This window comes from Macaca thibetana, chromosome 7 (genome assembly GCF_024542745.1).
Source record: "Macaca thibetana thibetana isolate TM-01 chromosome 7, ASM2454274v1, whole genome shotgun sequence".
Lineage (NCBI taxonomy): Eukaryota > Metazoa > Chordata > Mammalia > Primates > Cercopithecidae > Macaca > Macaca thibetana.
The window spans coordinates 156,848,519-156,870,994 of NC_065584.1; the positions used below are offsets into that span (position 1 = coordinate 156,848,519).

Consider the following 22,476-nt stretch of genomic DNA (forward strand, 5'->3'; position numbering starts at 1 on the left):
ATCTATAGAAGCATGAATTCGGGACCCCATAGAAGGTGCTTAATAAATTGTTTAAATGTGGTTATATATTGGAGACAGCATGCCACACAGACTAGTCTGGTATTTGGAACTAACAGCAAAGAAAAATTGCCATAGAAATCCTACACCAATTAACACGCCTTCATGCTAGACTGAATCCAGGAGCAGGGGTGTCATGTTTTCCCAGAGTGGTGCCCAACCCAACCTTTCTGCATTTAGCAAGTTAATGAACAGCTTGTGAATAACTCTTTGCCCACTCTGGCTCAATTTAGAAGGCCACCAACAGGATATAAATATGCCACACTGTCTGCTTTCCTGGAGACCCTGCTGTCCTCTCCCTAAGTGCTTCTGCTTTCAGTCGGTGGAGAGTCTGATGTGCCTAGAGAAGTTGCACAGTGGGATGAGGCTGCAGCGAGGGCCTGGCCTTTCCCCAGGCGGAAGAGAGCCTTGTCTCAGATCCTGAGAGAAAAGTGAGTGGGGGCATGGCATTCCGAGCAGCCCAGGTTTGGCTTTGGGCCAAGCACTGAGTGGCAAACAAGAAGGAACACATTCCGGGAAGGCAAGGAGCCCTGCCAGCACGAAGGCAGCAGCAAAAGCAGGGCCCTGCTGGGTGCCAGGTGTTCCTTGGCTCTGTGGAGGTCAGGCATGCAGGGGGATGAACTCAGGTTTCTCTAGAATATCATTTGAGAGGCTTAAGTGCCTCCCGCCCTCTCCCTGTCAGCAGACAGAGCATGTGGAACTGTTAAACATTAAAACGCTCTGCTCTGGGGTCCAGCCCATGCTCTCTAAATAAAGGCAGGAGCGGAAAGAGTGTTGTTGCCATCATGAAATCACACTTCACAGGAGCCAGATTTCGGTAATTCTGTGTCTAAGAGAAAATGCTACTCCAAACAAGGGCAGGTTGGAGAAGAGCCTGGGATTTCTATGCCCTAGAAGCTGCGCTCTCCACCGTTGCAGCCCAGAAACACAAACAAACACACTTGTTCTCCACGCCTGCCTTCCTAGTGGCCAGAGCTGGGGGAAGCCTGGAGAGCCCTTGAAACGTCCTTTCACAATCGGCACTGGCCCTTCCCCAGGTGATGAGAGAAGAGGGAGAGGAGGACCAAAGCGGAAGCGGATAGAGCCATTCTTTTCGGGGGAAATGGCCACACAAGCCTTCCTGAAGATTCCCTTCTTCTGTTGGATAGGTAGGTGACCTGGACAGGAAGGGCTCTGGGCCCGTTTTCCGCAGCAAGGGGCCAGGGGTAGCTTTCTCTGAGCGGGGAGAATGAAGTCTTACCCCAATACCTCTGGGTCTCTTTGCTGGACTTTGCTGCCGCCTGGTGGCTCAGTTGTCATCACTTCTCAGAGAGACAGCCAGCCCTGGATTGAGTTTGAGGATCTGGCCTCTCAGTCTAGTCCTGAGGCAACCTGGAGATCCTTCTCTGAGAAGTTTCTCTGCTCTAGGACTCCCTGGTTCTGTGGCCTAGCAGCTAGGAGAGAGGAGCACCATGGGCTTCCAGGCCTCATTCAGTCTGGCAGTCAGGTAGAGGGGCCATGGCTGGCTGGCTGGGCACCTGAGAGAGGGGCTGGGGGTAGTTTCTTATTCCCAGGACATCTCAGTGGGATGAAGTTGTCCCTGAGTCCCCCTCATTCCTGAATGCCTTTTTCGCTAATAATCCTGCCCCTCCCATGACCCTTCCTTTCTGTTAAGGCCCATGTTGCAAAACTGAGGCTCTGGCATAATGTATATTTCCCTTCTGTTTCCCCAAATTTAAGGCAGTTATTTCTCCCTGATACAGTTAGCTCCTTGCCATGATAAATATATGATTATATGCCTTCTCTGTGATGCTGCTGCTATCAATCAGTCCCTGGGAATAGTGAGGAGTGGGCATACTTTAAAGAATTTTATTGGATTGGTTTCTCTAAGTCCCTGAAAAGCCTATAGATTATTAGCCATATTTTTCTGTGTATTATATCTAGGTGTTTATTTCCTCTAGCAAAGGAAAGCACTTGGTTTCAACAACCACTAATCTGCCCTGCCAAACTTTCCGATCTGAGCTAATACCCAGGGAATATATAAAATCCAAACTCTTCTGCCTACCCCACCAAACTCTTTTAACTTTTAAAAAAACTGTGGTAAAGTGACATAAAATTTACCATCTTAACCATGTTTAGCATATAGTTCAGTAGTGTTAAGTACATTACCCTATTGTGCAACCGATCTCCAGAACTCTTCATCTTGCAAAACTGCAACTCTGTACCCATTAAACAACAGTTCTCCATTTCCCCCTTCCCTCAGCCCCTGGCAGCCACCATTCTACTTTCTGTCTCTATGAATTTGACTACTCCACATACCACCTATAAGCTAAACCATACAGTATTTGTCTTTGTTTTTTAAGAGATGGGGTCTCGCTGTGTTGCTGAGGCTGGTGTCAAACTCCTGGCCTCAGGTGATCCTCCCTCCTGTGTAGCTGGAATTACAGGCATCAGCCACTGCACCCTGCCCAGTATTTGTGAGGGGTTTTGTTTTTATTTTTTTCTTTTTACAAGCCTGGATTCCAGAATCTTTTTTTTTTTTTTTTTTGGACTGACTTATTTCACTTAGCTTAATGTCCACAAGGTTCATCAATGTTAAAGCATGTGTCAGACTTTTTTTCCTTCTCAAGGCTGAATATTTTTGTATATATATATTTACATATCCATGGATAGATGAATATCCATATATGTTTCATTGTGTGTATATATAGATAATATATATATATGTGTGTGTTTATTCATCCATGGATGGACACTTGAGTTGTTTCTAATTTTCGATTATTGTATATAATGCTGCTATGAACATGTGTGTTCAAGTATTTATTCAAGTTGGGCCCTGGAGGTCGAGGCTGCAGTAAGCTGTGATCACACCACTGTACTTCAGTCTGGGTGACAAAGTGAGACCCTGTCTTTAAAGAAAAAGAAAAATTTCTTCAAGATTATTCTCCCAGTTCTTTTGGCTATATACTCAGAAGTAGAATTGCTGGATCGTATGGTAATTCTATTTTTAGTTTTTTGAGTAGCCACTGTCCTGTTTCACACAGTAGTTAAGCCACTTTACATTCTCACCAACAGTACAGTTCTCCATATCTTCACCAACCTAGCCCAAGTCATTCCCAGAGTTACTAATTCTCCACATCTTCACCAACAGTTGTTATTTTCTGTTTCTTTTCTGTTCTTTGAGAGTAGCCATTCTAATGAGTGTGAAGTGGTACTTCATTGTGGTTTTGACTGGCATTTCCCTAACGATTAGTGATGTTGAACATCTTTTCATTGGTTATTGGCCATCTGTGTATCTTCTTTAGAGAAATATCTATTCAAATCCTTTGCCTTTTTTTTTTATTAAGACGGTCTTGCTCTGTTACCCAGGTTGGAGTGCAGTGGCGTGATCTCTGCTCACTGCAACCTCCATCTCCTGGGTTCAAGCTATCCTCCTACCTCAACCCTTGAGTAGCTGGAACTATAGGTGCGTACCACCATGCCTGGCTAACTTTTTTTTTTTTTTTGAGATGGAGTCTTGCTCTGTCACCCAGGCTGGAGTGCAGTGGCGCGATCTCAGCTCACTGCAACCTCTGCCTCCCGTGTTCAAGCAATTCTCCTGCCTCAGCTTCCTGAGTAGCTGGGATTACAGGCGCCCGCCACCACACCCGGCTAATTTTTATATTTTTAGTAGAGACGGGGTTTCACCATGTTGGTCAGGCTGGTCTTGAACTCCTGACCTCGTGATCAACCCACCTCGGCCTCCCAGACTGCTGGGATTACAGGCATGACCACCACGCCTGGCCTGATTTTTTATTTTTAGTAGAGACGGGGTTTCCCCATCTCTACTTTGGTCTCGAACTTCTGGGTTCAAAGCGATCCACCTGCCTCAGCCTCCCAAAGTGTTGGGATTAGGCATGAGCCACTGGGTCCAGCCTTTTGCTCATTTTTCCATTGGGTTTTTTCTTGCGTTGACCTCTGTAACCTCTTTTCATGTCACTCTCCCACTTAGTATCCTAGGATTCTAACATGCAGATAGTCTCTCTGCTCCTCAGAGACAAACATGTCCTTTCCTAACTTTTGCAGTTGCTGATCCCTCTTCCAGGAATGTGTTGTTCCCAGCTCCTCTCATGACTGACTGCTGATGCTTTAAGCACCAGCTTGTCACTTTGGAGAACTTTCTTAACCATGTCATCTAAAGCCATCTCCCTCTGTACCACTGTTCATCACACTTCATCATGTCGCTGTTTCTTCTTGAAAATCACTATCTGCAATTATCTTGTTTGTTTACATATTTACTTGGAATCTACCTGTACATGGAATGTAAGTTAAGTTCCATGGGACACAGACATGCCTGCCATGTTCATGGCTCCAGTGCCCAGCTTAGTGCCTGGCATGTAGTCTTGGCTCAATAATATTTATTGAATGAATGAATCACTACTAGAGGGGGCATCACAGGGAGAAAGAAGACAGGTGATATGGCCCAAATTGGAATTTTACCTCCTTACCTAGACTCTGGGTCATAGAAAAGGCCGCACGAGCCTTCTGGCTCTGAACTCCATACGTTAATTCCTGCATCAGAAGCATAGTCCTGTTTGAGCCAGGGACATTGCTTTGGAGTTGCTCAGAGAAAATGGGTAACTATTCCCAGTGTCCACCCGACAGAGGCAGAGGGCTGTGGGGGTTTGCTGTGGCCACCCTCACTCTTCACCATACACCTGAGGTATAAGTCAGCTCAGCTAAAGTCCTTTGAGATTTGCAGAGTACTTGGGACTATAGGAATGACTTGGGCTCCATCAGTCTCCTGAGGGCTGAGTATGTCAGTAAGAGTACCTGTAGTGAGTAGTGAGAGGATAAAAATGAACTTTCCATACCATCGTACACTAGAAAAATCAAGTTTTTTATTTTAAAATATTTTCAAAGGCAAAGGCCATAGCAAAACAACCCAAGGGTGGTTGAACCAAATTCAGGGAATTAGAGGAGCATCAGCCATCGCAAACAGGTCTATATAAAATACACATCGTTTATAAATGCACACAGCAGAAGGCACGGTGGCCCCAGAGGACCAGGTAGGGGGACAACAGGGAGAAACAGCACCATCTGGAAGGACAGGCACACCCACACCACTCAAAGCCCTGGGCCCCAAGTGCACCTCCAAAGTCACCTGCCCTGCAGCATGGCTCTTGCCCTTTCTGAGCCTGAGTATACCTGAAGACCAAGTTCACCAGCATCTTGGCATATCCACCTATAACTGGCACCTCTCATGGCCTCTGACAACCTAGCAAGGCTCAGAGAATGGATTTTTATCTCTGTCTTTCAGCAAGGACCAGGGAGAAGTGCTGAAGCAAGAAGGGTTATTTTCCTAAAAAAGACTGATGAAAGGGTGAAAGGGGCTGTTTCCAAAAAAAAAAAAAAGGATGGCCGTTCATGGAAGAGTGAGTTTCACCTGAGACATACAGATTTGGTGCAAGCAACACAAAAGGCCAGGCTGTTTCATCCTATAAACTGGGATGGGGAGAGCATGAAGAGACCACTTACTGGTAGTCCCTCCGGTCCTCATTTGGGTTTGTCATAAACAGGACAGACAGTCGTCTGCTCCACAATAAATAATTTCCACCTGGATTTCATTCCCTGATTAATCTCTCAGTGTCTGAAGAGGGGAAAACAGTGGCTGTTTCTGACACTGCCCACCCCATCTCCAGCAACTTTCCCTGATACTTCTGGGCTCCTCACTAAGGCCCTTCCAGAACCTCCAAAGCCACTATCTTAGCAGATGGGAGTCCCAGGGTGATGAGGCCAGAGTTGTGGGGCACAGAGAAGAGAAGGCCTTGATAGAGGAAGAGGAATATCCAAGGCAAAACCGCCACTATGTCCAAGCTCCTCATCCTCTACCTTTCCTGTCCCCAGAGGTATGAGATAGACCCCCTGGCCTGGTTCCTGCACTGTTCCAGGCCCACAGTGGATACTTCCACCTTAATGGAGAATAGGCCCCATGGACTGGAGGTCCCTCCTCCATGGCCTGCAACCCAGTGACTACAGGGGTGACACAGTGACCTCTGCCCTGTGATGGCTCAACACCATCACACGCAGCTGCCCAGACAGGCCCCCCGAATGGGCTGCTGTTGGCCATGCCTGAGATCTGGGCAGGTAGGCAGGGAGTAGACAGCAAGACCTCAGATGCAAGCCTCCACCCTCCCCTTCCCTATTTCCAGGGCTTGGGACACCTTAGACATGTTTGAACACACAAGGGCAAAACCCCGTACCAGGTTTGTGACCACAGTGATCAAAGGCCCTGCTCCACCTGTCTCACCAGAAAGTGACAGCTGAGGACACAGCATTTGGGTACCTCTGTTCTTCACAGCCCCTGCCACCATCCCCGCCATAGGCAACATCTCCCCGTAATGCAGCCAGCCACCTCATGAGGGGCCGGCACAGAGCCCCGGCCCAGAGCATGGAAATTCATCTCTGGCTGGAATCCTGGCCGTGAGCCCTCCCCTCTGCATTCACGGCTTCTCAGCAGGCCCCTGCCCAAGCCTGACAGGTGCCTGGCTGCCCGCAGAGAAGCCCTGTGGGAACACATGAGTGTTGGGAGAGAGCAGAGCCCACATGGGTGATTTGTGTTCTGACCTCTGACCTCACCATGGGGGTGAGCTGTGTGGCAGAGCCACATTCCAAATATGAAAGCATGGCCTCTGTCCCTTGAGGTGGCCTCCAGTGTGCTGCCTGTGTGCCAGAACTGTTTCCAAGGACCCAGTTTGTTGTGGTTTTTTTTTTTTTTCTCATTTAAGTGGTTGCTGAAGCTTTGTGTACAGAATTCCTCAGTTGGTTCCAAAAACTCTGGCTTTTTGTTTGGGTCCAAAAATCGTAGAAGCCAGTTACTTTGTAAATAGGTACTTCAGATCTCTCATAGAGGGAGGAGAAGAGCTGCGGGGAGGAGGAGGGATCTGGAATGTTTTCCTTCATAGGCAGTCTTAGCGCAGCAGCACTGTAAACCACATTGGTGGAGACTTAGCACCCAGAACATTCTTCTTGAAGAAGGAATGGGGACAAAGGCCAAGTGGCTGTTACCTGCACACAGGAAAGACGTCCACATCAAGGAAAGGGCCCAGAAGGCAGACAGACATGGGCAGAAGGGCCAGTGATAACTTTATTTCCCCCAAGAGTGGGCCTGGGTCGGACCGATGTACCCTGCATGCTGCCCAACCTTGCTTAGGGTCAGAAGTCAGCTCAAAACAGGACCAAGTCCAGCCAGGCAGCCTGGCCTGAGGTTCTTGGCCCCTGTCCTCAACCCTCAATATCAGAAGTATTAGGAAGAGAAAAGGCCTCACCTGTGCCCAGGGACTGGGCCGTTCCAACTCAAGGTGCATAACTGCTGCTCTAGCCGAGAAATACGGAACGCCAGATAGGATGAGGACATGACCAGGAAGCAGATCCTGGAGAAAGGGACAATACGGAATTGAATATTTCTTCCACAGAAAGAGCATTTCTGGAAGTTCACCACAAACAGTGGGAACCAAGCTACCCCTGCAGTTGGAAGAATTAAAGAGCCCTTTGTCCTGCAGCCAGTTCAGGCCTCAGCATCTTTCCTCCCAGAGGCCATGTAAGGGTCTTGAGACTTCCCCATGGAAGTGTCCTCACAGCCCAGCTAGAGCTCTGGGCCCTTCAGCTGAGCCCTGGAGGGAGCTCTGGCCAGACAGCCAGAACAGTCATCCTACCCTCCCTCTCACTAGCCACCGTGGTCCTTCCTGTGCCTCCACTGGGAGGCCATGATGATGACCCCCTAGGCGTTGGGCCCATTCCCCCCAGCAGGTGCTGATGTTGATGGTCAAAACTCGGCTAGCAGAGCCAGAGGAGGCTGATGAGCTAAGGTGAGGGAAAGCAGGGGCTGGCTGTTCATGTCACTTCCCACGATGCTCACTGCTCTACTGGTCCTTAGACAGAGGTAGACAAGTCAGGGGTTCCAGAAGCTACCCTAGTGGTGGGCAGTGGAGAGGCCATGCTTTTCCTCTCTCTCTCCAATTTTCCTGGCCCTCCTTCTCCCAAATCCTATGCAGCTTTTCCTCTTTTCAACATGTCCATATCCTGCCCCTCTCCACCAAATAGTCTTAACCCTAAATTACAAGGTTTCAAGAATAAAAACTGGAGATCCTTTCTCTTGCTACAGAAGGGCATGCCACATGGCCTTCAAATACCACCCAAGAACTTGAATTTGACTCAGAACCTTCCTCCCGGTTCTGAATAGTGAACTCCCCACACTCCAAGGCCCTTGTTGCAAACACCTAGACATGCAGGTGGGTCTGTCCCCCTCCCCAGTATAGTCACCTACAGCACAAAGAAGACCTTGAGGAGCCGATAATCCCACAGTGTCAGCTCCCCAGTGCTCCTGGGCTCCTCCTCCAGCTCATCCTCCTCATAGACAGCATTCTTTGCAGTGGGAGAGCAGTTTGGCATCTTCTTAGGGCAGGCAGGACCCCAGCCCGGCATGGGCCATGCCCACTTCCCACCGTTTTCTGAAGCTACTTGGGTTCTTGATTTTTCTATATGGATTTGGAGAAAAAAAAAATCAGCTCCCAGAAGCCCTGCTGGCTGTGGTGAGCCCTTTATATGGAACTGGGAAGACAGAAAGTCTGGCCTTTGCAAGTAGTTGCCATGGACAAGCCCCCCGAACTTACCAGACCTTGAAGGCTTCCTGGAGGGGAAGAAACTGTCTGTGGAGTCCACGGATGCTGGAGGGATACAAGGGATGTTGTCTGGTAGAGACAGGGACCTGGAGGAAGGGCATACCTTTCTCCACTTCATCTCAGGGATGAGGACTTCCTGCAGTAAGACAGGAGAAGCTATCTTACCATGGCCCTTGGGAACTCACTTGCCCTAAGGAGCCCACACCAGGTTTATCAGAGTTTTCTCCAGATATTACCAAATATAGATGCCTAGCCAGGGATGGAAGCAGGTACAAGTGGGGAGGGCAGTTGCTACAGCAACCATATGCCTCTCCTCTCTGCTCCCTTGCTGTGACTAGCTATTCTGCCAGGAAATGATGTCCTTGAACACTGCTAGTGTAGAACCACAGTGGGATCTTAGATGTGAGGCAACCCAGATACATGCTCAGATCTGAGCCAAGAAAGCTCAGCACAACATGTCTTAGGTAGGGTAAGTTCTGGCTCCTTCTATCCCAAGCCCTAACCTCAGCAGGAAGAACTTAGGGTCCCCATCCACAAAAATGGGAACTTCACCTTCTATCCGGCACATGGTATTATGCATATCACATGCTTGGTTAACCACTAATAGTTACTGAAGGAGTCTTCAAACACCCTAGGGTCATTTCTACCCCATCCCTGCCCTAGAAACTCAGCTCTGCCTACCCAGGGCCCCAGCTGCCAAAGGAAACTTCTGGATCTTTGGCAAATCTAAAATAAGTCTGTCTGGGTTCTATAAGGATAGTCTTTGGAGTTCTGCCCTAGGGACATCTTTTATTTTTTTTGACAGGGTCTCTCTCTATTGCCCAGGCTGAAATACAGTGTTGTGATCTTGGCTCACTGCAGCCTCAACCTCCCATGCTCAAGTGATCCTCCTATCTCAGCCTCCTGGGAAGCTGGGACTACAGGTGTGTGCCACCATGCTCTGCTATTTGTTGTATTTTTATTGAGACAGGGTCTTACTATGCTGCCCAGGCTGGTCTTAAACTTCTGGGCTCAAGCCATCCTCCTGCTTTGGCCTCCCAGATTGCTAGGATTACAGGCATGAGCCACTGCACCCAGCTCCCAGGGACATCTTTATCCCCTTGAAGGCCATCTTGACTCAGCTGAAGAAAAGAGGATGGGCCACTGGCCCTGCATCTGTACAGGTGTGCAACCCAACCTGGCCAGTGTTTTGGGGCTTGAACTTCTGTTCTACTCAGAAAATCAGCCTATCGGCCAGGCACGGTGACTCACGCCTATAATCCCAGCACTTTGGGAGGTGGAGGCCAGTATATCACTTGAGGCCAGGAGTTCAAGATCAGCCTGGCCAACATGGTGAAACCTTATCTCTACTAAAAATATAAAAATTAGCTGGGTGTGATGGCAAGTGCCTGTAATCCCAGCTACTTGGGAGGGTGAGGCAGGAGAATCACTTGAACCCAGGAGGTGAAGGTTGCAGTGAGCTGAGATGTTGCCACTGCACTGTAGCATGGGTGACATAGCAAGACTCTGTCGCAAAAAAAAAAAAAAAAAAAAAAAAAAAGGAAGAAAAAAGAAAGCCTATCTGCTGAGGCCCTGGTGGGTCTGCATTATGGTGCAGCAAGTTTAGGAGATGCCCTGGCATAATATAGCCACTGGCTCTTGAGCCTGGTGCCCCAGTTCTGCATTTGCATTGTGGGCCCCCCCGGGAGGCCCAGAAGCCTCAGAGCTCCAGGCACTGTCAGTCCAGCAGTCTTTGCTCCCAGTTTCAGCTCTCACCAGAGTCTCAGGTTTCCCTGGAAATTCTCTTACACTCAGACTCTTCTTGCTGGAAGGCTGAGGAGGAAAGGGAAAGCAGTCACTTGTCCATCTGGAACAGGCAAGGTCAGGCATGAGGAAGCATCAGCTCTCTCCAAGAGAGCTTTACCTCCAGATAAGCCACTTTGTGTCAGGTGAAGCCCAGCTCCCAGGGTCTATAGGGGGCCCCCTATTTAATGCTGGAGCAGAAGGCAAACCCCAGGCAACTTACTCTCCCACCTGCTGCCCCACCCCTCCCCTCTTCCTCACCATAGGCCAGAGAGAGTCACAGGGCATGTTGGGAAGCAGCTACACGTTCCTATCTGTGCATTAAGGAAGCACAAGTGAGGCCCTGGACATACAGATGGTCCCTGACTTACAATGGTTCCACTTAGGATTTTTCAACTTCATGATGGTACAAAAATGATACGCTTTCTGTAGAAACCGTACTTCAAGTACCTATATAGCCATTCTGGTTGGTTTGTTTTTTTTTTTTTTTTTTTTTGAGATGGAGTCTTGCTCTTGTCACCCAGACTGGAGTGCAATGGCGTAATCTCGGCTCACTGCAACCTCCTCCTCCCGGGTTTGAGTGATTCTCCTGCCTCAGCCTCCCAAGTAGCTGGGATTACAGGTGCCTGCCACCACACCCGGCTAATTTTTGTATTTTTAGTAAAGACAGCGTTTCACTATGTTGGCCAGGCTGGTCTCGAACTCTTGACCTCAGGTAATCCACCTGCCTCGGCCTCCCAAAGTGCTGGGACCATACAGCCGTTTTTCACATTCAGTACAGGATTCAATAAGTTATATTATAAAACAGGCTTTGTCTGAGATGATTTTTTTTTTTTTTTTTTTTTTTTTTTTGAGATGGAGTCTGGCTCTGTCGCCCAGGCTGGATTGCAGTGGCCGGATCTCAGCTCACTGCAAGCTCCGCCTCCCGGGTTTCCACCATTCTCCTGCCTCAGCCTCCCGAGTAGCTGGGACTACAGGCGCCCACCACCTCGCCTGGCTAGTTTTTTTTGTATTTTTTAGTAGAGACGGGGTTTCACCGTGTTCGCCAGGATGGTCTCGATCTCCTGACCTCGTGATCCGCCCGTCTCGGCCTCCCAAAGTGCTGGGATTACAGGCTTGAGCCACCGCGCCCGGCCTTGTCTGAGATGATTTTGCCCAGCTCTAGGCTAATGAAAACATTCTGAGATGTTTGAGGTGAGGCTAAGCTATGATGTTCCGTAGGTAATGTGTACCTCTATTAAGTGCATTTTTGACTTATGATATTTTCAACTTTTGATGGGTTTATGGGACATAAGCCCATGTACAAGGAGCATCTGTATATGGGGACACACGGGGGCCCACTGGCCTCAAAGACATGCTTGCAAGCATAGACACACAATCCAAGTACTGTCTCTTGTACATTGAGCCTGAGCCTTTAACTCCCCTCTCCCTGCCCTGTTCCCTATGCTGGAGAGATGGGCAACCTCCCCCAACACCCTTGTCCACCTGCATCCAGGCCTGAGAGACCTCCCTGGCCTTCCTGCTCCCAAGCTCCATACCTGTAGGTGGGTGCAGACTCTCCTCAGCAGGTCATATACACTGTCCCGGGAGAGCAGTGACACAAAGATATACTGGGATATGGAAAGAAAACAGACAGCGATAGGGTGAGATGAGACCCCTTGCTGTGCCAGCCAGCCCGCTCCTGGATTGGGCACAGGCCCACAGGAGTATCAGGCCGTGAGAGCCAATAGGAGCTCTGCCTAGGAGCTTCTCTTCCAACTTGTTGTATGGCCTGAAATACGTACTGGAGAGCTGCAGGGTGGGGTGAAATAAAGACCTGGGAATGTGCCCAAGTCAGACTATGGGCTGCTGGGGCTGGGAGCAGGAGACTGACAAGGAAGCGCCAGCCCAGTGCACTGACCTTCTGGCTGGTGTTGGTGGTGATGGCCAGTCCATTGGGAAGGAGCCGTGCCATCTTGTGTTTTTTGATCATTTGCACAGACACCACAGGAATGACCACCTGAGAGGGAGAGGGATGCTTCTCTCAGGACTAACCCCCAAGGACATGGTCCCTTTGCTCCCTGTATAGGGACCCAGCTGTGAGCCCAGCATGGCCACATGGAGGAGCCTGGCCCCATGTGGGGAAGTGTCTGAGCCTTCTACCTTCTCAGCCAGGCTCCCCTTCCGGTTGTGCCTGCCACCCTGCCCCAGCCTTGGCAGGACGTGTCACTCTTGGCTGTCACATAGGTATGATCCCTGTTATCCAGGAGGCCAAGGATGGTGGCTCTGGCAAATCTCATACCCTAGTAATGGAGCTCCATAGGCTACTTCTTGGCCACAACTATGGCTCCCCCTAAATGTGACATCCCGCTCTAATTCTCAAAGCATTTCTGAAATACCCAGAGGCAGAATGATTTGGCTGTGAACTGTTCAGGCCAGCTCAGGCCAGATGTGGGGTCCACATTGGGGCCCCTGTTTCAGAAGGGGCAGGACTTTACTGGACACTGGATGGGATGCCTCAAAGCTGCTCATCCAACCAGCAAGGGGCTCCACCCGGGGCCCAGCATGCAGAGAGATAGGCATGACTTTGAGGCATGAGGCTGGCTCTCCCCTCACAGGATCATGGCAGCCCTTACCACTCATTACTACCTTGATATCCCTGCCAAAGAGGCTGGCATGGAAGCAGAGCCAGTTGGGGGAGATGTAGAGCCGGCCCTGGAGAAGGAGGTCCCTCTGGAGGGCACAGGAGCACACTAGGATGTCACAGGAGAGAAAATGGCCATAAGCAAGGTCAGCCCAGGAAGCCCCAGGACGTGGGTCCTCACACTCTGGAGTCCAGAGTCCAGCCTCAGGACCCATCTTCCTCAGACTCCCCCTTCCCCACCACAGACCCCAAACCCCAAACAGTCCATTCCCCAGCATTGAAGGGTCCTTCTCCTGACTACCCCTCCACTCCACCAGCCTGCTGGATGTTTCTTCCTTCTCCACCCATGCTCCAGAGGGTCCAGGCAAGTTCCTGCCCTGATCTCCGAGCCTGCAATCTCACAACCTCAGGCAGAATCCCTGACCTTTCCCTGCTCTGCTCTGCCCTGAGGGCCTTGATTGTGCAAATGCCCCCACATGCTCAGTGAGAGGCCAGAGCAGGGAAGAAGTCACCGGTAAGAGCAGAACAGACACAAGATTCCGAAGCCCTGACGTTTCCCCAAGAAAACCTTCAAAAATGCAATGCTATGTCCCAAACCAGCCCTGTCTTCTCACATTCTGGGGGAGTGGTCCACATCTAAAGGACAGCCAGTTCCCATTTCTAAGTCATGCTTTGGAGGCTCCAGAGCAGAGGTCCCTGGCCCCAGGCACTCTGGGTGCCTAACCAGCTATACCAGGGAGACAGCTCACCTTTGAGAACCACTTCCTCCAAGGGAACATCCTTAAACAGCTTGTGGTATTGCTGGTTGTATTTATTCAGTGTTATCTGCAAACACACAGGCTGCGTCTGAGAAGCCCTGGGAGGTGAGACCGCCAAAGGGGCCCTGCTCCAGCCAACAGGAAATGCCCCCCCGGCCCATGCTGGGGACTTACCATGAGGCAGCTAGTAAGCAGCCAGTGAGTATGGAGGGCTGTGTGCCAAGCACAGCTTGTCCCCTGGTGCTGCTGGTCCTGACAGGCAGCTTGTATTAGCAGAAGGGGACACCCTACTCCCACCCAGGAAGGGACACCCACTGAGGCTTCCTGATTTCCTGATGACCGGCCTGGTGGCCAAGGCGCCAAAAGTCACTGAATTCTGGCAGCCCAGGACCCCTTCCTGGGTGAATAGTGAGAAGTCAGCCTCCAGACTTACCCCTTCTCGGCCACACTTCTTTATCTCTTCACCCTTCAAGCCTTCTGGCCAGTGCGGGCTGCAAAGGAGACATTCCATTTTGGGGACAAGGAACCCCAGTCCTGCCCATGCGTACTCAGTGCCAATTCTGCCCTGGCCTTGAGCCAGAAGCTTGGGGCAGAGATCGGAGACTAGGGCCCTTCTCTAGGGGACACAGCAAAATGACAAGTACAGAAAGAACACAGCTATACAGCTCATCCCTGGGGGAGGGCACTGCGGGAGGCAGGGAGGGGTCGCCAAGGGCCCACCTTCCCCGATGCGAGTGAGCAGCATCTCCAGGAGGTGCGCCCAGTCTCCCAGAGATGCTGAGGAGCTGCCCACCTGGGTGTCAAAGACCCTGTCCCATTTCTCTGGTCAAGGGGTAAGCAGGGGAGCAGGCAGTGCCGGAATAGGGACAGTTTGGGGTGTGGGTAAGGTGAAGGTGTCAGACTCACAGCTCCGGGGCCTGGCCGCAGGCCATGATGCCAGCAGGACTGCCCTCCCTGCCGCCTCCTCCCTGTGGCCTGAGCTCTGCTGCGGGAAGCTTGGCACAGACTCACCTGACCTGACTGAGGCTACCACATTGGGAAAGGGGGATGACGCTGAGAAAAAAGGTAAACCTTTGCCTTGTCTGGGTTGGCCCAGGGCACAGGTGAGCAGGGAGGAGGCTGGAAACCCGAGAAGCATGGACTCTGCTAGGTCCCAGTGCACTGGGACAGCCCTGAGGGGCGGGAGGAAGAAGCCTGGGGCAGCCTGTGCCTGACCTCACAGACCTACAAAGGGGCCCGGCTCAGCCTTGAGGTCTTCTTACAAACAGGTCACCTCCTGAGGGCTTCCCACCCCTAAGTCTGTGTGTATCTCCGACTGGGAAAGGGGTCCTCACCTGTAGTCCGGGGGCTCCTCAACTCTGTCTGGTTTCTCTTTGCAGGGCACAGCACTCTTCAGAGAAGCTGTCTTTCCGTGCATTTGTTGGTTGCTAGGGAAAAACAGGCCCACATCAGTAAGGGGGCTTCATGAGGACACCTTTCCCCACCAGCCCCACCATGCCCAGGGCCGCTGCCTCTGTCCCCCACCCAAGACTGGCCCTGGTATTGAGGGTGACACTGAAGATGTCACAGTTCAGAGGCAGCAGCGCAGGCAGAGGTTCTGGGATGGCTGATGGAATTGGGGGTCTCACACAGCATGTTTCCCAAAAGCCAGAAGTTCTGCTTATGCCTGGGCTGGGAGGAAAATCAACCTGTCTACCTCATCTCCAGTGCCAGGCAGCTCGTAGGCCAGGCTGAGTGAGGCCTCTAGCCCCACCCTTGAGGAGGCACACTGAGAGGGAGGACCCTGAGACTTGCTTATGCCGAGAACAAAAGTGTCCAAAGTACCCGCGCAGCGTGACTGTAAACCATCAGGTTCCGGGAAAGGAGGCTGAGCACAGGAGGCCTTATCAAACGAAGCCCAGGAGCTAATGCGCTGAAGGTGTGGGAGGTGGACGCCCGTCCGCCTGCAGGTGAGTGTGGCCAGGAGGAGAGGAGCCGTCTTATACCAGGAAGTGGCCTCAGTCACCTCCAACAGTCAGGACAGCTTGGTGATGAGAGCCAAACCATCTCAAAAATGTCCCTGAGGGACAGCATGGGAGGGAACAGATCCTTTCTCCCTGGGCAGGTAGGGCTCTCCAATGGCCTTTGAGTTCCTGCCTCCACTAAATGCTCCAAAGAATCGTTACCCTGGCTTCCTCCAAAGAAACGCTCCTCCAGGCTTCACATCAATAAAGCCTGAGCCATCAAACCAGCTCCAACCGAGTGGGCGCAGGGGCTGACCGAGAGAGAGGATGGCCAAGAAACACGGCCACACTGGGGCAGTATGGTGGTCAGGAACAGGTAACAAGGTCATGTGCAGTGGTCCCACAGCATATTAGGAGCTGGAGCCTGGAACCTACAAATCTCAGTGCTCAGTCACACTCCGCTCTGTGTCTGAGGCCAGCCAAAGTTCTCTTCTTCAAGAACAGAGTTATTGCATCAGCCTAAGATCTGCCAGGACCCTCAGAGACTGATTTAGCCTCACCCCCTCCCACCATACCATTGTACAGATTATGAAACTGAGTCCTGCCGAGGGACAGGCTGTGTCCGGTACTACAGTGAACAGCCAGTGACCTCACCCACAAAATCAGTCCAGCCATGGCCATGTGGCCTGGTTACCTCTGTCCTCCACCTTAGAGAGGATTTTGCCACACATATCAACATATACCTACAACAATCTTGTGAAGTGACAGATTTTGTTAGAGACTTGACTCTCAAAGTTGATTTCTGGATTTATTTGGTTCCTTCACGTCACATTTCACAGAGGTTTTTTTTCCCCTTGATTTTTAAAGCTCATTATAGAAAATATAAAAAATATAAGATCAAAATCACCTATAAGAAAGATTCCCCAAAAATCACCCAAAGAAAAAATGTATGATAAATATATAACCTATACAAATGGTTATATAATCTATAATTTGTGTACCCTACTTCTGTGGCTTAACCTGATTTCATGAGAAATTTCCCATGTCACTCACTGTCCATTCCTAGGATAGATTCTCAGAAGTGAAATTAGTGGATTGAGAATGAACAGATGCAGGCCAGGCGCGGTGGCTCACGCCTGTAATCCCAGCACTTTGGGAAGCTGAGGCAGGCGGATCACAAGGTCAGGAGTTCAAGACCAGCCTGGCCAAGATAGTGAAACCCTGTCTCTACTAAAAATACAAAAAAAGTAGCCAGTTGTGGTGGCGGACGTCTGTGGTCCCAGCTACTCAGGAGGCTGAGACAGAGAACTGCTTGAACCCAAGAGGTGGAGGTTGCGGTGAGCCAAGATGGCACTACTGCACTCCAGCCTGGGCTATAGAGCGAGACTCCATCTCAAAAAAAAAAAAAAAAAAAAGAATGAACAGATACTATTCCAGTTAACCCAGGCATCAGCACGATATGAGCGTGCCTGTTTCCCGATATTCAGGCCCTTCTCTGGATATTGTCTCTCACTCACCTTTGCAAATCTGATAGGTGAAAATATGTTGTCTTCATTTGTATTTCTGCTTACTGGTAGGTTGAACACTTTTTTTCCAAATAATTATTAACCACTAGAATTTCATTGTCTTATAGACAATTCACAGGTGAAATTCTTTCTTCGTTTGTATTGAAGTTCTTTCTTCATTTGTATAAATTGTTACTGGCCTTTTTTTTTTTTTTTTTTTTGAGATGGTGTCTTGCTGTTGCCTAGGCTGGAGTCCAGTGTCGGGATCTCGGCTCACTGCAACCTCTGCCTCCTGGGTTCCAGTGATTCTCCTGCCTCAGCCTCCCAAGTAGCTGGGACTACAGGCGTGTGTCACTGCACCCGACTAATTTTGTATTTTTTAGTAGAGACAGGGTTTCACCATATTGACCAGGCTAGTCTCGAACTCCTGACCTTGTAATCCCCCTGCCTTGGCCTCCCAAAGTGCTGGGATTACAGGCATGAGCCACCGTGTCCAGCCTTTTTTTTTTTTTTTTTGAGACAGGGTTTCACTCTGTCGCCCAGGCTAGAGTACAGTGGCACAATCTTGGCTCACTGCAGCCTCAACCTCCAGACCTCAAGTGATCCTCCCACCTCAGCGTCCCAAGTAGCTGGGACTATAGGCCTCCGCCACCACGCCGGGCTGTTTTTCATTTTTTTGTAGGGGGTGGTCTCACTGTGTTGTCCAGGCTGGTCCTAAACTCCTAAGCTCAGTCATCCCACCTCACCTTCCCAAAGTGCTGGGATTACAGGTGTGAGCCACCATGTCTAGCTTTCTTTTTTTTTTTTTTGAGACAGAGTCTCACTCTGACACCCAAGCTGGAGTGCAATGGTGTGATCTCAGCTCACTGCAACCTCCACCTCCCAGGTTCAAGCGATTCTCATGCCTCAGTCTCCTGAGTAGCTGGGATTACAGAAGCCTGCCACCACATCTGGCTAATTTATATGTGTGTGTGTGTGTGTGTACATATATGTATATGTGTGTGTGTGTGTGTATATATTTTTTTGTTTTTGTTTTTGTTTTTTTAGTAGAGATGGGGTTTCACCATGTTGGGCAGTCTGGTCTTGAACTCCTGATCTCAGGTGATTCACCTGCCTTGGCCTCCCAAAGTGCTGGGATTACAGGCATGAGCCACCATGTCTGACCTGTAAATTCTTTATTGAGAATGTTAATCCTTAGTTTATCGTTTTTGTGATATTTTCCCCCAATTTGTCATTTCTCTTTTGTCTGTGCTATTTCTGCTGTGTCTGTGTGTAATTACTGTGTGGTAGATTCCATCTATTTCCATGTATGTTTCTCGCTTGGTCTAAGTCCTCTCACAGGACAGTCCTTGGAGGAGCAGCATACACAAATCAGACCACTGAGCCGTTACAGCGTGAGCCTGGCAGTCAACCCATGGGGCTGCCAGGGAAAAATCCTGTAGGCTCAGCTCTAAAGAACCTGCACTCTAGCCTAAAGGATGGACGAGGGATAGAATGGGATGACAATGGGAAGGAGCTTAGACAGTACTTTCAGAGGCAGGGAGCCTGTTGCTTGAGAGTGTGACTCAAGTTCTCAGGACAGCAGGAGCTCAGAGGATGCACAGATCTGAAATATTCACAGTGGGGTTCCTAGAGAAAAGGAAGCTGAGCCTTAGAAACTGGCATAATTATAATCTTGTATGGATTATCTAATCTTGCATAGATAATCATGTCTTTGCATGGATTCCAAACCAAACACATCCTTAGGTTGAAATGTGACTTTCTCAGGGAGAGAAGCTTTCCCTCAGCCCTCCCCCAGCCTAGGTGAGGAGTCTCTGCTTCAGACACTCACAGCACCCTGATGGGAAGTCTCCTCTCAGCATCTGTCACACTGCTTCAGAGTCTGTGAGCCCCTGGAGGTGCACAGACTCCGCCTAGTCCTTCACTGAATCCCCTGAGTCCAGTGCTGAGCATGCAGCAGGCGCTCACAACAACTCTGGGGAGGGGCTTTCCTGCCTTCAGACCAGGCTCAGCCACCAAGCCCGGCCAACTCTCAAGTCTCTTTAAATTAAAAGCCAACTCCTGGCTGGGCGTGGTGGCTGAGCCTGATCTGCAGGCAGGCTCCCAGCACTTTGAGAGGCTGAGGCAGGTGGATCACCCGAGGTCAGGAGTTCAAGACCAGTCTGGCCAACATGGTGAAAACCCATCTCTACTAAAAATACAACGATTAGCTGGGCATGGTGGCGGGCACCTGTAATCTCAGCTACTCAAGGGGCTGAGGCAGGAAAATCACTTGAACCCAGGAGGCGGAGCTTGCAGTGAGCCGAGATCGCACCATTGCACTCCAGTCCAGCCTAGGCAACCAGAGTGAAATTCTGTCTTTAAAAAAAAAAAAAAACCCGGGAGGCGGAGCTTGCAGTGAGCTGAGATCTGGCCACTGCACTCCAGCCTGGGCGACAGAGCGAGACTCCGTCTCAAAAAAAAAAAAAAAAAAAGCCAACTCCTTTACACGTGATCAAGGGGATGGTTACAAGCCACTCCTTTATGTTTATCCATTGAAGCCAGTTCCTCCTGTCTCTCTGCTGATAATGCTCTTGGCTCAGAGACCCTTCCTATGGCCAAAATGAGGAAACCTGCAGTGCTCGCAAAACAATCTTCATTCACTTTCCACTAAATAGTTGTATCTTCTCCTCTGTAGTGTTTATTTTGACAAATGAAAATAAAGAGGCCGGGCGCAGTGGCTCACGCCTGTAATCCCAGCACTTTGGGAGGCCGAGGCGGGTGGATCACCTGAGGTTGGGAGTTCGAGACCAGCCTGACCAACATGGAGAAACCCCGTCTTTACTAAAAATACAAAATTAGCTGGGCCTGGTGGCACATGCCTATAATCCCAGCTACTAGGGAGGCTGAGGCAGGACAATTGCTTGAACCTGGGAGGCGGAGGTTGCGGTGAGCTGAGATGGTGCCATTGCACTCCAGCCTGGACAACAAGAGTGAAACTCCGCCTCAAAAAAAAAAAAAAAAGAAAAGAAAAGAAAAGAAATGGGAGCAGTGCCACTTGAAGAAGTACAGGGCAGAGTGGTCACTGAGCACGCACCAGCAGAACCAGTCAGGCAGGGGACAGCCAGTGACCAGCTGGGCCCCAACCCAGAGGGCAAAGGAGGAGGCTTTAAGAGCACAGGGCTCAGCCTGGTCGCCCACCCTGCGGGCAGCCACTGTAGACTCTAGTCATAGACTTTTTCTCACGCTAGGTGTTCATGCCCTGTGGGTCGTGAACCACATCTCCTCCCGCTCTGTCCCATCCCGTCCTGTCCTGTCCCGTCCCGTCCCCACGCCCCAGCTGTGGAGTTCATGTCAGGAGTCCTAGAAGCCACAAAAAACTCTAATTTCTGTCAGGAGAGGTGTGGAGCAGGGGAGTGGCAGTATTTTGACATTAAAGGGGGTACAAAAGATTGGAAATCCTCTGATGAGGCCCCTTCCCCCAGCTAAGCCTGGTCTGAAGGCAGGAAGGCCCCTCCCTAGGGGGCACAGCAGGTGTCTTCGTGCTCTCCAGCCCCAGGCAGCAAAAATACTCTCTTTTCGCATCATGAGGCAGGTAGGGAGCTCCTCAGCCTGAGAAGCTGCCAGAGGGCAAGAATGGCACCAGCACAGGGAGATGTCAAGAATGGGGAGACAGGGCAGGAGAGGAGAGGGCAACGAGTGGGAGCCCAGATACACAGGAGTCTAGGGGCCTCGTGGTGCACCTGATACAGGCACTCTGCTCTGCACACCTCCCCCGGGCTCCAAATACCCACACCAGGCAGTCACTCCCAAGTCTAACTCTGTAACCTTGACACCCACACCCTCCCAAGCTTCACACCCTGCCATCTAGATGCATCCATGCATGTAAGCTCAGCAGCAGCCCCCCAAGCCTGCTTCCTCCTTGGCATCCAATGTCTGTGAAAGGCTCTATCCTCCCTACAGTTACCCAGGCCAGAATACTCCACTCATTCTTCTCCCCACCTCCACAGCCAATCAAGCCCTCGGGTCCTCCCCACCGACCCCCGAGATAACCCATGAAACCATCTCTTTTCTCATTCCTGCTACACCACGCAAGCCAGTCCACGATCCTTTTCCCAGATGCTGGCAACAGCTCCCTGACCGAACCTGCCTCCAGCTGTGCGGGTACACACTGCCTGCCTCTCTCCCACATACACACTGCCCAGAGGGCCAGCTAGGGCCTGGGTCTGATCCTGCCACTCTCCTGCTGATGCTCCTTCTTCACTTCCCGTCACTTCTTCAGCTGGCCTCCCAGACCTTCCTGCTTTCCAACCTCACCCCGGTCATCCCCTCACCTGCAGTGCAGCCCAGCACCTTCACTTCCATGCCACAGCAGCCCTTCACACCTATGTGCTTTGCCTGCTTACCTGCTTACCCTTCTCATGCTTATATACCTGGGGAGTTCCCGGTCATCTTTCAAGCCCCAGGTGAAATGTCACCACCTCTGTGAAGCCTTCCCTGGTTTGCCCCAGCAGAGGGGCTCACTCCCTCTTCTGTGGTCCACTGTCGCTTCTTGCAGGCTGCTGCCCCAGCACTTACCACACCAGAGTGTGCCTGTCTGTTTACACATCTGTGTCCCCCAGTTGACTCTGAGCTCCAGCAAGGGCATGTCCCGTACATCTCTGTATCCCCAGCATACAGCCAGCACCCAGTGTTTGCTGAATGAAGGAGAGACAGGGAAAGAGAGAGAACACCCCAAAAGGGAAAAGGAGAGGAAAAAGCAAGGCAGTAAGACTGAGGGAGCACAGAGAATGACACACCCAGCAGGAAAGGAGGGGAGAGGCTGGACAGGAGCTGACGGGGTCCCCCACAGCAGGGCCCTTCCCTCCAGGAGCTCTGGTCCGGTACCTCAAGGCACTCAGCCCTGGGTGGTTGACTGATCAAAGAGGAACTCAGGTGGGAGGTATGAGGCGCAAGGAAAGAATAAAGGGCCTGGGCAGGATGGGGTATTTGGGTGAAAGCACAGGCTGGGTCCCTCCTGTCTCCAGTGGGCTACACGCCCCTGGGCGGGCCATGCCCTGGCAACACTTCCCCAGACTTCCCAGCCCTTCCTAACCACAGGGCAAACCTCCCTCCAGTACTCATCCAAGCCTCTCGCAGTGGCCAAGCCTGTGGCTGATGCTGAAGCACAAACCTCAGCCGGGCCTGCGT

At 50.9% G+C, this 22,476-nt stretch overlaps 1 protein-coding gene and 1 long non-coding RNA gene across 2 annotated transcripts in view; one reads left to right on the plus strand and one right to left on the minus strand.

Annotated features, from left to right (window-relative positions):
- The first annotated feature begins 392 nt into the window (after positions 1 to 392).
- Positions 393 to 5,510, plus strand: LOC126958190 (uncharacterized). The gene is made up of 2 exons (XR_007727133.1): positions 393 to 1,205; positions 5,336 to 5,510. It is a non-coding gene; the product is annotated as an uncharacterized LOC126958190 (long non-coding RNA).
- The window catches only part of GRAMD2A (GRAM domain containing 2A), a 40,461-nt gene continuing 22,887 nt past the window's right edge, over positions 4,903 to 22,476 (minus strand). The window contains exons 2-12 of the mRNA XM_050796348.1: positions 15,194 to 15,286; positions 14,293 to 14,350; positions 13,851 to 13,926; positions 13,107 to 13,210; positions 12,379 to 12,477; positions 12,017 to 12,088; positions 10,452 to 10,508; positions 8,688 to 8,832; positions 8,342 to 8,552; positions 7,344 to 7,448; positions 4,903 to 7,083 (exon numbers count right to left, since the gene is read on the minus strand). Of these exons, the coding sequence (XP_050652305.1) occupies positions 7,080 to 7,083; positions 7,344 to 7,448; positions 8,342 to 8,552; positions 8,688 to 8,832; positions 10,452 to 10,508; positions 12,017 to 12,088; positions 12,379 to 12,477; positions 13,107 to 13,210; positions 13,851 to 13,926; positions 14,293 to 14,350; positions 15,194 to 15,286 (1,024 nt within the window). The 3' untranslated portion in view covers positions 4,903 to 7,079. The remainder of the gene's footprint in view (positions 7,084 to 7,343; positions 7,449 to 8,341; positions 8,553 to 8,687; positions 8,833 to 10,451; positions 10,509 to 12,016; positions 12,089 to 12,378; positions 12,478 to 13,106; positions 13,211 to 13,850; positions 13,927 to 14,292; positions 14,351 to 15,193; positions 15,287 to 22,476) is intronic.